Source organism: Blennius ocellaris (genome assembly GCF_963422515.1).
Source record: "Blennius ocellaris genome assembly, chromosome: 21".
Taxonomy (NCBI): Eukaryota; Metazoa; Chordata; class Actinopteri; order Blenniiformes; family Blenniidae; genus Blennius; species Blennius ocellaris.
The window spans coordinates 13,512,678-13,526,907 of NC_137670.1; the positions used below are offsets into that span (position 1 = coordinate 13,512,678).

General features: G+C 44.2%; 1 protein-coding gene across 1 annotated transcript; it reads right to left on the reverse strand.

Moving 5' to 3' along the window:
* Window positions 1–203: 203 nt before the first annotated feature.
* On the reverse strand, window positions 204–11,279 carry med1 (mediator complex subunit 1). Its single transcript, XM_080516646.1, has 16 exons — window positions 11,157–11,279; window positions 9,316–9,422; window positions 8,407–8,485; window positions 8,110–8,164; window positions 7,723–7,855; window positions 7,518–7,546; window positions 7,345–7,416; window positions 6,998–7,072; window positions 6,511–6,674; window positions 6,304–6,415; window positions 6,068–6,192; window positions 5,845–5,972; window positions 5,543–5,744; window positions 5,331–5,426; window positions 4,811–4,916; window positions 204–4,704 (listed from the first exon to the last, which is right to left on the reverse strand). Exons 1-16 carry the CDS (start codon window positions 11,275–11,277, stop codon window positions 828–830), a joined length of 5,481 nt encoding a protein of 1,826 aa, XP_080372772.1. The 5' UTR covers window positions 11,278–11,279; the 3' UTR covers window positions 204–827.
* Between the last annotated feature and the right edge of the window lie 2,951 nt (window positions 11,280–14,230).

Consider the following 14,230-nt stretch of genomic DNA (forward strand, 5'->3'; position numbering starts at 1 on the left):
TCAACTGTAAATATGTGCAAATAGGTTTAACCTCTAAATATTTCCTCTGGGAACTCATAAGATTTAATAGACTTGTACACTGCTGCCCTCTAGTGCAGCTTTTATGGCCTGGCTGAATACACGTTAAAGAATACACACATCCATCAAAAGGATGAAGTTTGTTAAAAAAAAAAAAATACACTATCACATGATTCTTGCAGAAGTGAAACATTTATTTCAAGCTTCAAAAATGTGTACAAATAGAAAAGGTACCAGCATGTCTCCTTCTCCTTCATCATCAACGCCACAATCCGCTGCAGTGTTTATCTTTATCTAAACAAATTTACACATCAACAGTTTAAAATGTATCAAAATCTAAAAAGTCCTGTTGTATCTGAAAAAAACAAGGCAGCCGAACACTGAACCGGCCTTCCTTTACAATACTTTTTGTTTTGTTTTTTACAACATACAGTATACTGGCATTCTGGCATGTTTCTATAGAACATGCACACTGATAATGTATTGGATGAAGAGGGAAACGTAACATTTAGGGGCTGTAAAAATCCTTGGAAAATATACTGTTTGACATTTCGTTTGGCCATAAAGGAAGCTGATCATCTGAAGAGAATGAGTGTCAAGTCCACTCTCGTATAAAACGGAGGCTGCCATCCCAAAACATTATCCAATATTTATACAAGAAAACAGCTTTAAAATGTGAACTTTCACTCGGACAACTATATCCTTGTTAGATGAAGCTGCAATTTGTTGCTCGAGTAAAATCTAGACATTTGTATGTTGAAAGGCATGTCATGATAAATGGGGAAACTAAAAGGCCCGTCCCAATCAAATCAAAGGTTGCCTGTGAGGGCGGAGTCCATGAGGTCGTCATCCTCATTTCTCATGTACATTGGACTGGGCCGAGATGGACGATCGGCTCCCAGCATGGACAGCGACGAATCTGAGGCGGAGATGGGCGACCGCGACCAACTGTCCGTTTTGATCGGGTGCGACGACGCGCCCATCGACATGGAGGACTTCTTTTTCTCTTTGTCCCTGTCCCGTTCTCGGTCTCTGTCCCTCTCCCGCTCTTTCTCTTTCTGCTTCTTCTTCTCCTTTTTGTGCTTCTTGTGCTTCTCCCCCGAGCTGAGGGGGATGGAGCTCATGTAGTCTTGGGGGGGAAGGGGGCGCATGGTCTGGTCGTCGTCTGAGCTGGGGCTGTTCTGGTGGGACTTCTCCGCCACGGAGCTGCTGCCCGACTCGCTCTCGCTGTCATGGTTGAGTGGGGTGTATCCTGGCGAGCGGCTGTGGCTGGGGGAGGAGCGATCGTGTTTGGGAGTGGAGCCGCTGAAGAGAGGGGAAGCTTTGAGGCTGGAAATCTGGGGACGCATGGAGTCGCCGGATCCATCCCCTGCTTTCTGCAGGGTCACTTTCGCCTTGATGCTCGGAGAGCCGCCATCTGGTTTACTGATGATAATTTTGGCCAGAGTGTTCCCACCAACCCCACCTGTCTTTGGATCCATCAGTTTTTTATCCCCGCTGTTCCCCCCCGACACGGACACTTTAGCTTTCGCCTCTTTGTCCGATTTTTCCCGCTTGTACTCCCCACTCTGGGAGGACGAGGTGTGCTTGGAAGGGCCTATGTTTGAGGATCCACTGGGAACATTCCCGGGACCTCCACCAGGAGCGGATCCTGAACCAGCGCCTCCTCCTGGTGGCCCAACCTCACAGCCATCCTCACCCACTCCTCCACTGCCTACACTCTTCAGTTTGTCGATCACGGCAGTTAGAGAGGGTTTCTTGTTTCGACTGGGAGATTTCCCTTTAGCGTTGGGATTATTTGCATTGTTCTGTCCAGCCCCTCCTCCTGAGCCCCCTCCCCCTCCTCCTCCACCTCCACCACTTCCTCCACCACCTCCTCCTCCTCCTCCCCCGCCACTTCCCCCTCCACCACTCCCATACTGAGACTGGGACCCTCCGGAGAAGCCCATGGAACCAGATGAGGAAGAGGAGCTGGAGGATGATGAAGACGTGGACCCTGAAGAAGAGCCGCCACCCATGGGCTTCTGGGAGCCCATACCTCCACCCAAGGATGACTTGGACCCACCAGAGCCGCTTCCTCCTGAACCCATTGGGGATTTAGCCTTGGAGGAAGGAGGGGTCCCTGGAACCTGGGACTGCTGCATTTTCATTGGTGAGGAAAGTTTGTCACTGGAGCCACTGGAGCGAGAGTGGGAGGGAGAAATGTTGGGCTTTATGTTGGGGTTCATAAGAGACCCTGGAGGTTTGCCGCCTTGGGTTTTTATTTTATTGCCACTTCCCATTCCACCTCCACTGCCTCCAGGCCCAGACATCCCATGCTTGGTGATTGGTGAGGATCCAGGTTTGCCGACACCCATTCCTTGGGAGGAGCCTTTAGACTGCGACAGTCCACCTCCACCTCCTGCACTGCCTGGCTTGGAGCTGCTGCCTTGGGTCATGGAGCTTTCCTTGGACTTCATCTTTCCAGAGGAGGAGGAGTGTGAATGGTGACTTTTGCTGCTGCTTGTTCCTCCAGTTCCTCCTGTGCCGCTTGTGGCCGAGCTACTGGAAGTGTATCCACTATGGGAGGAAGTTTTCCCCCCTGTTATGGTCCCTTTTGGAATCTGAATTGTAATTTTGGGAATCGGAGGGGTTGCACCTCCGGGAGGAGTTTGTGAGCGTCCCGAACTACCAGGAGACTTTGAGCCTCCTCCACTTATGCTTCCCCCAGAGCCTGAGCCTCCACTAGGAGGTGTGTAAGGTCGTCCCCCTGAACTGTGAGACGGGGATTTCCCATCAGGATCCAACTTTTTGCGTTTAGGAGGCTTATCTTTAGATTTCCCCTCACTGGATGGAGTTCTGCTACGTTTGACCTGTTTGCCTTCGGTTGAACTTGTCCCCATTCCCATCCCAGTGCCGCTACCTGCACTGCCCCCACTGTCATCTTTTGGTCGCATGAGACCCTGTTGTTGTTTAACTTTGGGTTCGGCACTTTTAAAATCACTACATGCTGCGCCAAGTCCCATCATTATTGGACTCTGCGACCCTCCACCATGTGTGTCTCCCAGATCAGGAGCTTGCCCCAGAAGTGGTTTACCACTGCCACTGTTGCCACCAAAAACTATACCCATATCAAAGGGGTCTTTGAGCGATGGCTCAGGAGTGCTTTGTCCGTGTGGAGTGGGATTCTGAGGAGTTCCTGATGGGGTGTTCTGCTGGCTGCTTCCCCCAAATCCCTTGACCAGGTCCATGTCTCCATCAGCACTTGGAGAACTATCATCGAAGTAGCTTTGGGAAAAACCATGGCCTGAGGTCAGGAGGTCTGGGTTGAAGTCAGAAGCATCGGGAAAAAAGTTGGTGGAAGAGGAGTCGCTGGTGGGAGTTGCAGCAGTAGCAGCTGCCTCAGCAATAAGATCAGCAGCGTCCGTAAAGGGATTTTCATTGCTGTTGGTGTTGAAAATGTCTGCAGAGTCAAACACTGTGCTACCCTGGCCTGAACTGGAGGAGTCTCGGATGGGGGTCCCAAGGGCGCCTCCATCCTCTCCTCCACTGCCCATGGCGTGTTGCCCATGGCTCCCACCACTGCCTTTCCCAGTTTGCTCAGGTAAATCTGACAAGATTTCTGTAATATCAGGGCCGATACTATCAGAGCTCGACAGTCGAACCATACGTGGTGGAGCTGTACCCGGTGGCTGCTGCTGCTGAGACTGAACATGAGACTGTGAATAAGGCATATTGGGACCAGAGGGCGGCGTTCCACATTGGCTCGGTGCTGGAGTGATACTATGGGGCGTGTCGAGGCCATCGCCTGTCAAATTCACATCAAAGATAGAGTTTTGAGACGCGTCCACATCCATGGAGAGTAGTTCCCGGTGGAAATCATCCTCGTGAGTGACGGGATGGTGCTGGTGGTGCTGTGGCATGGACGACGCCTGTTGTGACTTCATGCCAATACCGCCACTTCCACCGCTTGCAGCTGTTCCGGGCAAAGCCCCTCCCTTTTCAGTCCCCCGTGGGCGCTTCTTCTTACTCTTTGCGTTACCTCCAGGGCAGGTCCCACTCATGCTTTCCGTCCGGGGAGAACCAGATGAAGAATTCTGCCTCTCTAATGGACTTGAACCGTACAGGGTGGCAAAATCTTGTGTGGGATTATCTTTCAACAAGTTCATCAACATGGGATGATTCTTCGTGTTGCTGGCAGGGGAGGATGTTGGGGGCGGGGTTTGATGGGGCGGCGGTGCATTCTGGGAGCTGGGACTGGAACCCACACTTCCAGTTATCTGCAACAGGCTCGTCAGTATGGGATTCTGGGTAACTTTGCTGTAGTCGTCCGAATGGCCTTGACCCTGTTGTTGTTGCTGATGTTGCTGCTGCTGGCCAGCCACTGCTCCAGGAGTTAGACACTCTCCCCCCTGGGCTGGTCGTTCTGTTCGCGAAATTCCAAACAACGAGGCGATCGGACCAGAATAATTAGGTCCCCCTGGTGGTCCTCCTCCAGTAGGTGTGTTGCCCCCCGTGAGTCCTGGCAGTCCCATTGGATTAGACCCGTCTGCTGCCATGTTGTACGTGGGACTACCAGAAGGGGGCAGGTTGTTCTTCACCATGATTTCCACTGTTTGTGCAATCAATGAGAGGGCTGGAGTGTCAGCCTGGATGGTCTCTGCTTTTCTCCGGATGGCTCGCATTGTTACAGGGATGGACATACACCTAAGCGAAAAGTGAAGAGTTATCTTAAAAGAACACACACACACACACACACACACTAACAAACATAGTCCAAACTTGTGCATTAAGTAGTAAATAAGAATCTTACCTCTGGACCACTTTTGTGATGAATTCGTCAGTGCAAATGAGAGCATCTGACAGTCCTTTATATAGTTTGCATGATACCTGTCTGGAGTCAATCACCTCCATCACCACTAGAGGGAAGAAAGAACAGCGCTGATTGTACTGTTTCATTAAAAATAATGGTCTGGAAAAAAAAAAAAAAAAATGGGTTTTTGTTTGCGAAAATAGGTCTGAAAAAGTAGATATTCCAGCTGCAGCTGTTTCACATTGTTGTTGACAAACCGTTGAAAAATCTTCAAAACGAAGCAAATGCAAATATCCAGCCTGGCTACAGAGAACAATATGGTATATAACATTTGGCTTTACACTTGATTTTTCATATATTAGTGAACAAAGCAGAAAAAACTACTTTTATTTCCAAAACCAATGTTTGTTTTTTTTAAACAGTCACATTTGTAGAATAATATTAAAGGAACAAAAAGACATGTAAAGTGCATGTTAACATTTTTTAGTGCAAGCATAACACTTTAACAGCGAGTACTCACCACAGACCAGGGACTCGTTTACTGGATGCTGGAAGGAGACACTGAAACTTGAGTCAGTCAGTGGACAGACTTCAAATTGCAGCAGGCCTGCAGCGTCTGAAAAAAAACAAAAACAAAAAAAGAGTGGATAATTTAACACATTATGGAAAAAAAAAAAAAAGAGCAAACTGTTGATTAATAAAATACAAGAAACCAGAAGTCAAGTTAAAAACCTTCTTTTACAGACGTCCGTTTCACGCAGCTACCAATCAAGGTGTTGTATGCTGCCTGGTGCCGGATGATATCCAGCAGGGGCGGGACTTGTGCTGGGTGGCGGAATGGGATCTTGGACACCAGCGCTCCTTGAAGGGAATGTCCATCTTGCACCGGGGCATCGCCGTTCATGAAGTAACAGTGCTGTTGATCTGGCAACACCTGCAAGTGCATGGAATAATATTCAATAAAAAATTGTTTTTGAATAATATAGACCCTATAGGTGTTCACATTTTCGGTGCTGTGCCGTGTCTCCACTTACAGAATAAAAGTGCATGTTGTGCGAGGTTGGCGGCAGGGAGCTGCCCTCCTCCAGCAGCTCCAGTTGGCTTCGGACAATTAACTGGTAGAGAGGCGAGAGACTGGGCGAAGTCTCAAACACTGGGATCGCTGAGGAAAAGCCAAACAGCCAAGAGAAACGAGCATTATTCGGACGGTACAATGGACCGACGGATTTTTCACCCCCCAGAGTAAACGTCACTCACAAGTAGCGCTGCCCATCCTCTGGATGAAGGAGAGTGAAAAAGGCATGGGGCGACTCATCTTGAGGAAGAAGCAAGCCGGGAGATCGACGCAGTTGGTGTTGGTCACGGTAGAAAACGATGGCGTTCTAAAAAAAAACAAAACAAAAAAAAAAAAAAACGCCCATATTCATTTCAGAGCACGACCGGATGCGTTTACCCACGAGGAAGAATTAGAAAAATGAGGATCATCTTCTTACCCTTTGATGTCCACAGGGTGGGATCCAGTGATGAGCGGAGCAATCGGGAGCTTGTAGACAGCAGAGGTTCCCTCGATGCTCACAGACACGCTGACGCCCAGAGAACGAGGCACTGCGAAAAACACCCACACAAGCCAACTCAAGGTTTTAGTTTTAATTGGTGGATTTAATTTGTTGCCAAGCTGTCGAACCCCTGCAGACGCTTACCGCTGCTGTCTGGTAGGTTGAGCTGTGCGCCGGCTCCCTCCTCGAATACGTCGTAGGGGGACACGTAGCACTGAAGAGAGACAAGATGGCCACCGCTCCTCGCCGTCAGCAAGCCCACACTCCCGTGAAGGATGGTCTCCACCATATTTGCATTGGTGGCCAATCTAAAAACATACACATTACTGCATCGTGAAATTGGATTCTAAATCTATGCTATCTCCTGTTATCTATTCATTTATGCAGCAGCTTGGGGGAAATATTTATTTGGGGGGGGGGGTAGATTTATTGATGCATTTGGTTTTATTACATACTCCAAATCAGTAAAGGAGCAATTGCAACATTCTGAATTCTTCTTCTGCCTGGTCCAACTGCTAAAGATACTAAAGAGACAGCTCCATTTAATTACAACAATAATAATAATAAAAAATATATATTATAATCGTTTTCTGACGCTGATAATGTCCAGAAACAGGTTTTGTAAACTTACTTGAACATGTGCATCATCTTGGTGAGATCAAGCTCCAACGACTGAAGAGCTATATACATCTTGGTTTTCAGCTTACTGAAACACAAAGATCAAGGTCTTTCAATTACATTCAACAGCTTCTAAATATGGCTTCAGTTTTGATCCGTTTAATTTCCCACTGCTGTTTGCCTGTATTAAAAACCATCTTTTTATAAGCTTTCTGTTAATTATAGAACCATGAATGTCGAGAAAAGAGAGTAATTTCTTCTACTTTTCTTAAAATGTACACTTTAACTCAACGTCAGTCCACTGGTTAAAAAAAAAAAAAAGAAGAAAAAACCCACATTTGACTCATCAAGTCTACTTACTTGTCACCTGGAAGTTTATATAAATCAACAAGTCCTTTGAGATGTTTGGAAAACTCTTCAAAGTTCTTTTCCCTGTTGAAAAGCAAAAGGTGGTTCAGAAGGTCTTCGCGCAGATACGGCGGTGAGAAGCTTATCATACGGGAGTTCTGATCTCGAGTGTCGCTTGTACGTACCGAAGTTGTTGAATCAGCTCAGGACAGCTCTGTGACCATAAACAGGTTAAAAAACAGAAGTTAATTCCGCTTTGCCGAACGTTGGGAGAGAGGCACATGAACAAAAGAGGCTTTTGTCTTTTGGAGTTGTACGAATAAACTCTTAAAATTCCACTTCGCGGATAAATCCTAATGAGAACCCCAATGCCATGCGAGCCGTGCTCACCGTGGGGTTTTCGCCTTGATGAGCCACTTTGACGTCCACGAGCTGGCCGCTGGTGTCGAGCTGCACCTCCACATAAAACATGTCGGAGGTGATGTAGCACTCAGTTCCTGACGGGCTGAGGTGAGAACCCAACCTGTGCAGGAGAGACAAACACATGAAGAGTCTGTTTCACCACAAAAGCGGTTTGAGTATACGGAACAAAACACTACATAAACAACGTTACAGAGAGCAAATTCGGCCACTCAATGAGCAAAATACACAGTATGTGCCTCATTATACATCTTAATCAGCTTTCTGCACTTATTGGTTCAGTCCCACATAGTAAACATGAGGAAAAACAGTAAACATATACATACAATATTATAACAATATATAAAATATACATACATGTTTTGGCGAGCGATGGACTCGAGACGATCGGTCATGGAGGACAGAGATGAGACTGAAAAAGAAGGCAAATTTAAGGTGAACATATCACACACAGATGAAAGAGAAGGAAAGGGACAGTGAAGAACAATGGGATTGGTTAATGGAGGCAAAGACAACTTTTTTTTTCCTTTACTGTCTGGATTGTCATTTCTATTTAAAAGTAACGAAACTCAACACTTCATGATAGAAAGCAACATTTCCACTCCTAAAGATTTCCCTGCTTGTTTCTGTCCAGATAAGAGTCGACAGACTCACCTTTCAGTGCCCGCTGCAGAGTCTCCAAGCAGTTGAGCAGGAGCTGGTGAGCGGCTGTATTCATCATGCCGCGTTTCTCCTGGGAGCAAATGGACGAGAGAACAATTGAGATCCAGCGAATGTGCTTAATGAACAAGCGCTAATGTTCCGCTTGGTTTCTCACCGGCGTGGTCGGCACAATCTGCTTACAATGTTAAAACGTCACTGTGAAAGTTGCATGCTGGGACGTTATTAATGTGAGCACTTGTTTGTGCGAGCACATGATTAATGGCTATAAACTTGTGATCAATATGTAGTGTGTGTGTGTGTGTGTGTGTGTGTGTGTGTGTGTGTGTGTGTGTGTGTGTGTGTGTGTGTGTGTGTGTGTGTGTGTAGCTCCTGTTAAAGCTTACAAATAATGCGAAACCAGCACAGTTCTTAACGTCCTCTGGAAAAAAAAACCTTGGTCATAAATGGAAGCCTCATTTCTGAGACAGTGGTCTCAAAGCTACACAAACTTCTCCTGCTCAAAAGCAACAATGCAGCTGTGGTGAATTATGTATACAGGACACCGTGGTTACCAATGATGGCAGTATAAATATCATGGTCTCGGGTTTGGGAGACTTCTTGAAATAAGTAAGTTGGTGCAGCCTCGGAAACGTTGCTTTAGTCAAGCAAGTTATCAGCAGAATGAAAGCTGCAAGTCAAAATGAATTGTAAAACATTCATGCGTACAACTGGCACAAGAATGTTTTTAAATCCTTTGTAACGAAAAGGCAAATGCGGGTTTCAGCTTCATGGCATACTTGTCACGACAAACACCTGAATATATAAAAATTTGCAGACTCAGTACTCAGTTTTGCAAATAGGGGATGTTTTGTTTCACATCTTTAATTTCTTTTCTTCTGAATAAAGATGTGTGTGTCTCACCATGGCCTGCCGCACAACCTTGCTGGTCTCCTGCCACGGGCGTGAAGCGTTGTGTTTGGCATGGAGCTTCTCCAAAAGAGCGGCCATACGACCCTGCTTCTCTGCCTCTGGGGGAAAGAAAAATATACAAAAACATACATGATGAGTTCACAAGACATCTTCAGCTTTGCGAAAACACCTTTGACTACTTTCCTACTAAATAGAGGGCAAGGTTGTGCACAAGGCCAAGGTGAAGCTTTCAAAAATCATAGGTCAGGAGATTGTTGGTATAAGAGAAGAAGCAGCAGGGGATAGGGTGAGATGTGTAAACTGGATAGAACAGAAAATCCTATATGAGTAATGTTACACTTCAAGGTACTTTTACTGTCATATTGGACCAGTGGTTCAACAATAAACTAAATGTGACATACTTGATAATGTTGAGTAGGCATCTAATACAGTGTTGGTATGACGTGAGCACAATAAAGTGTTTCACACGTGCTTTTCAATAGATGGGGAAAACAACTCCATAAGTTTCTTCAGCGTCATACAGTTCCCAAACTCATGTGTATGACAGTGATTCAGATAACGATCATGTCACACAATGCAGCATGTGCGCATCTAAACACAACTGAGATCGAGTCTTGATTCAAGGGTGTCCAAGCTCGGTCCTGGAGGGCCGGGATCCTGCAGGGCTGAGCTCTCTCCCAGTTGCAGCACACCTGATTGCAATGAAGGGCTCGTTATTGGGCTTTTTCACAACCTCGGTAATGACGTCATCATTAGATTCAGGTATGCTGAAGCAGGGAGAGAACTAAAACACGAACATACCCCGGGTACCTCTGAAAAGTCTCCCCTATCTCCTGATCTATCGACTTTCACTTAACCCCGTGGGTGACGTCACGGCTAAGGAAAGGTGTTGGAAGGCTTCCTACACCTTTCTTCCATCACGTTGGTGTAGCAGTCCGACCAAACTTTCACTTAGTGACGCCATAATAATGCTACGGCGGCGCAAGTTAGTGACGTCGGCCGTGGTGGCAGAAAGAACTACAGGTTTCTCAAAATGGGACTATAAAAAGCGCATTTGGGTTTTTGATGATTTACAGTTGCCTAATGCAGATTATTGCTTTGGTAACTTACATGATCTGCTCCTTCTTCCACCATTGTGATTTTCCGTTTTTCTCTTATGAGCGGGTCCCTTTAAATGTTGTGGCTGCAAGGAATTGTGGGGCCGCATGAGCTCGCCTCCTTTGCGAAAGGATGCATCAGTGCTATCCTGTGTCTCCTTTTCTTTGCTTATTGAGAATTCGGACAGTCCTTATAATGGCCGCTCCACAAAACAGTCCCCGGGTTAATTGAAAGTCGATAGATAAGGAGTTATGAGGGACATTTCGGACGAACCCCCCCGAGTGTGGACACCCCTGGCTTCGATTGAATGATCTATAACATTACCGCAACTTAATATTTCTTTACGGTCAGTCAGCCCGACCAGTGTTCTTATTCTGCACTATTACAGCAGTATACCTATGAATAAGCAGAGTCAGAAATATGTGTGTGTGTGTTTGTTTGTTCCAAGTTGATGTTAGCCACAAACATTAGCCACCAGGAGTTAATTTACATAGCTATTACCACTTTGTAATAACGCAACAAATAGCAGTCTGCTTTCGTTAATGAGCGTTTGATTGTTCTAATGTCAATCAGAAGAATCGTTTATTCTGTAGCCTGTCGAAAACAAACCAAATAAGTGTGTTCTATCGTTGTCGACTTGGCCAAGTTAGCCGTTCGCCATTGTCAGCCTGAGTGACAAGTTTCAATCATTAAACTATAAAACAAGATGGAGTGAAGCTGGGTTTTATTCTTACCTGTTACCTCCTCGGTTTTGACCCGGTCTCCGTGAGACTGGTTCCCTCCTGGCTGAGCCGGGATGGACAGTTCTGTCGCGGGGCTGCCGCTCTGCATGGACACTCCAGGCCCCGCCGCCATTGTCCCGCTTGAGATTCCCCAGCTTCCCTTCACGGGCTTCCGTACACCCTCTTCTTCTTCCTCTTCTCGTTTTTTGTTTTTTTTTTTTAAATGAAAAAAGCGACTAAATTCAGATTGTCGCCACCGTGTGGCTTCCACATACCCTGAAAATTTTGATTTTAAACTTAATATCTATCTATCTATCTATCTATCTATCTATCTATCTATCTATCTATCTATCTATCTATCTATCTATATCTATATATAGATATAGATATAGATATAGATAGATAGATAGATAGATAGATAGATAGATAGATAGATAGATATAGTTATATATATTGAATGTTCAGAGTCACAATAATCATTATCTCCATCAGGAGAGGATGGATTTTAAATTGCATCTAAAATGGGCATTCATTATGATTAAATGTATCATCCAATTTCCACCTGACGTTTTCAATTTTTTTCTTTTTTAAGTTTAAAATATAGAATATAGTCCTCCTCACATTTCCATCCAGCGCTTTGTTCAACTGCTTTCTGTTCCTCTTGATGAATTAGGATTTTCAGTCTTGGTTTTCCCTTTAATCCCTCCAAAGACCATTTAATTGAACTACTTCCTGTGGCAAAAGTTGTTCCACTTTACTCATCCTTTTCTTTTAAAAATTAGTTGTAATAATTAAAGTCTATAAGTCTCCTATCTGTGTAACGTTAATGAGTTTCAAAACATTCTGTAATGAGCATATTTTATCCATCCTATCTATTTTATTCTCACCACTCTTGCTTAACCTTGCTTGCACTGAATCAAACACAAATAACTACACTATGTTGTTTTTAGAAGCTTAAATGCCTAGGTATTAACGAGGTAATGTTTTGCTCTTAATTTAAGTGATTTTCTATAACTCTGCCACTATTAATAACTGTTTCTAAGCTATTGTGCGCAAGTCACTCCTGTTCTCAAATTTCTAATTTCAAAAGTATTACTTTTGTCCTCCTCATTGCAAAAACTTGGTTGTGGCTCTGCTGATATGTCATATCAACCCTTATTGTGTGCCCCCATTTTGGGGGCACACATAATTTTCCTTAGAAGGTTATTAAGTCATGTTCTAACCCTGATGTGTACCATGAGAATCCCACACATCCATCCATCTTCTATAGTGTTTTACATGCGCGCATGGTTTTCCTGCTGTGGGACAAGAGTGCGAACCACTAGTCCATTGCATGGCCCCTCAAAAACCCCACACACTCTTATTTCCATCTGTCGGCTGAATATTGAAGTAAAATCCAACACATCGCATTTAATGTCAATTCTTCCACTGCAATGCTTATTCACAATCATTCTGAGGAGCACAAGAGAACAATCATCACGACTATCAACCCATGCATGCACTATTTTGTTAATGTATAAAATAGTAGTAGAGTATGGACTATATTAAGGTCACCCTTGACTTTTGTTCCAAATTGATCTTGTCAAATCCAAATGATGCACTCCAGCCTTCATATTAATCCCGGTACTTTACATTTTGGCTGGCTGTCAATTAATAATTTTACATTTCTTCTTTCCCTGCTTTATTTCTGTACTTCTCCCTCAGCCATCTTCATTGCCCACTCCTTTTTGGTGTTTCTGTATTAATAACCTTTTGCCTCTTCACCCATCATCTGCTGCATTTGTATCTTAAATCATATTCTTTATCATTTCACAGCAAAAATGAGCAACATTGTTCCCACTCATCCCATGTTGATGTCCTCACTCTTTGTACAGAAGCCACGTGACCAGATGAAACATCTAATTGGGGTTTAGATAAACTCTCTGTACTGAACAAATCCAAAGAATCATCATAAGTAAACTTCCTTCAGGATTTTTTTTTTTTCAGATCATTTGGTCGTTAATTTCCTACAAATTCTCCACCTGAAAGATATTCGGTGCTTACGCCCATGCATCCACTTCATGTCTGTTTCACAACTTTCACAACTCTGTAAAACTTTCATTCTTCCAACGCTGTTATTTCTGTTTCCGTCTCCATCTGCTGTTTGGAGTCACCATGTAAGTGGGCTCCATCTCCCTGCATTACAGCATATTAAATTTTTTTTTCCAACTTGTGATTTGTTTTTAATGGTTGTTTTTACTCCCGAAAAAAAAAATTGACCTTCTTTACCTCCTCCTCCTCTTCCATTGTCACCATAACAAACAACACTGTTCTTCTCTTTCACTCACCCACCATCTCTTTTTCTTCCTCTTGCTCTCACTCCTCCCTCTCTCCACCTTTTCTCATTGACTCCTCTGTCTTTCTTCCTCTCAAAACTTAATCCTGCAAACACCAGCGATATTGAATTTCACTGTTGAAATTGCTGAAAGTAAACAGAAAAAGCAACTCCTGCGGAGGCTGCACAAAATATTGTTTTGTTAAATGTACATAGTAGACCACACGTTTAATTTGCACTGCGCCATGTTAATAGCAACAATAATAAAGGAAATAATAGTAATACCATCAAAAACATTGGCGGGGTCAAAACTGAGCCAACTGCAACATAAAATCACATTTGGCGGTGACTCTGATTTCTCTGTTTAATAACAATATGGAAATTAAGCTATTTTGCATCATTTTATTTGTGTTTATGTTTCTTTCTGAAACATTTTTAAAAGTCTGCAGCATCTCCTTGATAAAAAAAAAAGATTAGGATTTCCAAGTATATACAACTGACATAATATTTCACAATAATAAAACAACAACAGCATTGCATTGTGTCTATAAATGGCCCAAAATATTTTGTGGATCAGTTTGATTTAAGGTGGAGGCTTAAATCTGCCCCTGACTGATAAATTATGTCTCCCTGCAATTATCCATTGATCTTTCTGCTAGTTGAGGACATCCTATCAGACAGTCAAGCATTAATACGTAATATAAACCAGGAAGTGGAGTCTCTGTGTGTGAGTTTGATCATAGTTCTTTTTTGTTTGTTTGTTTGTTTGTTT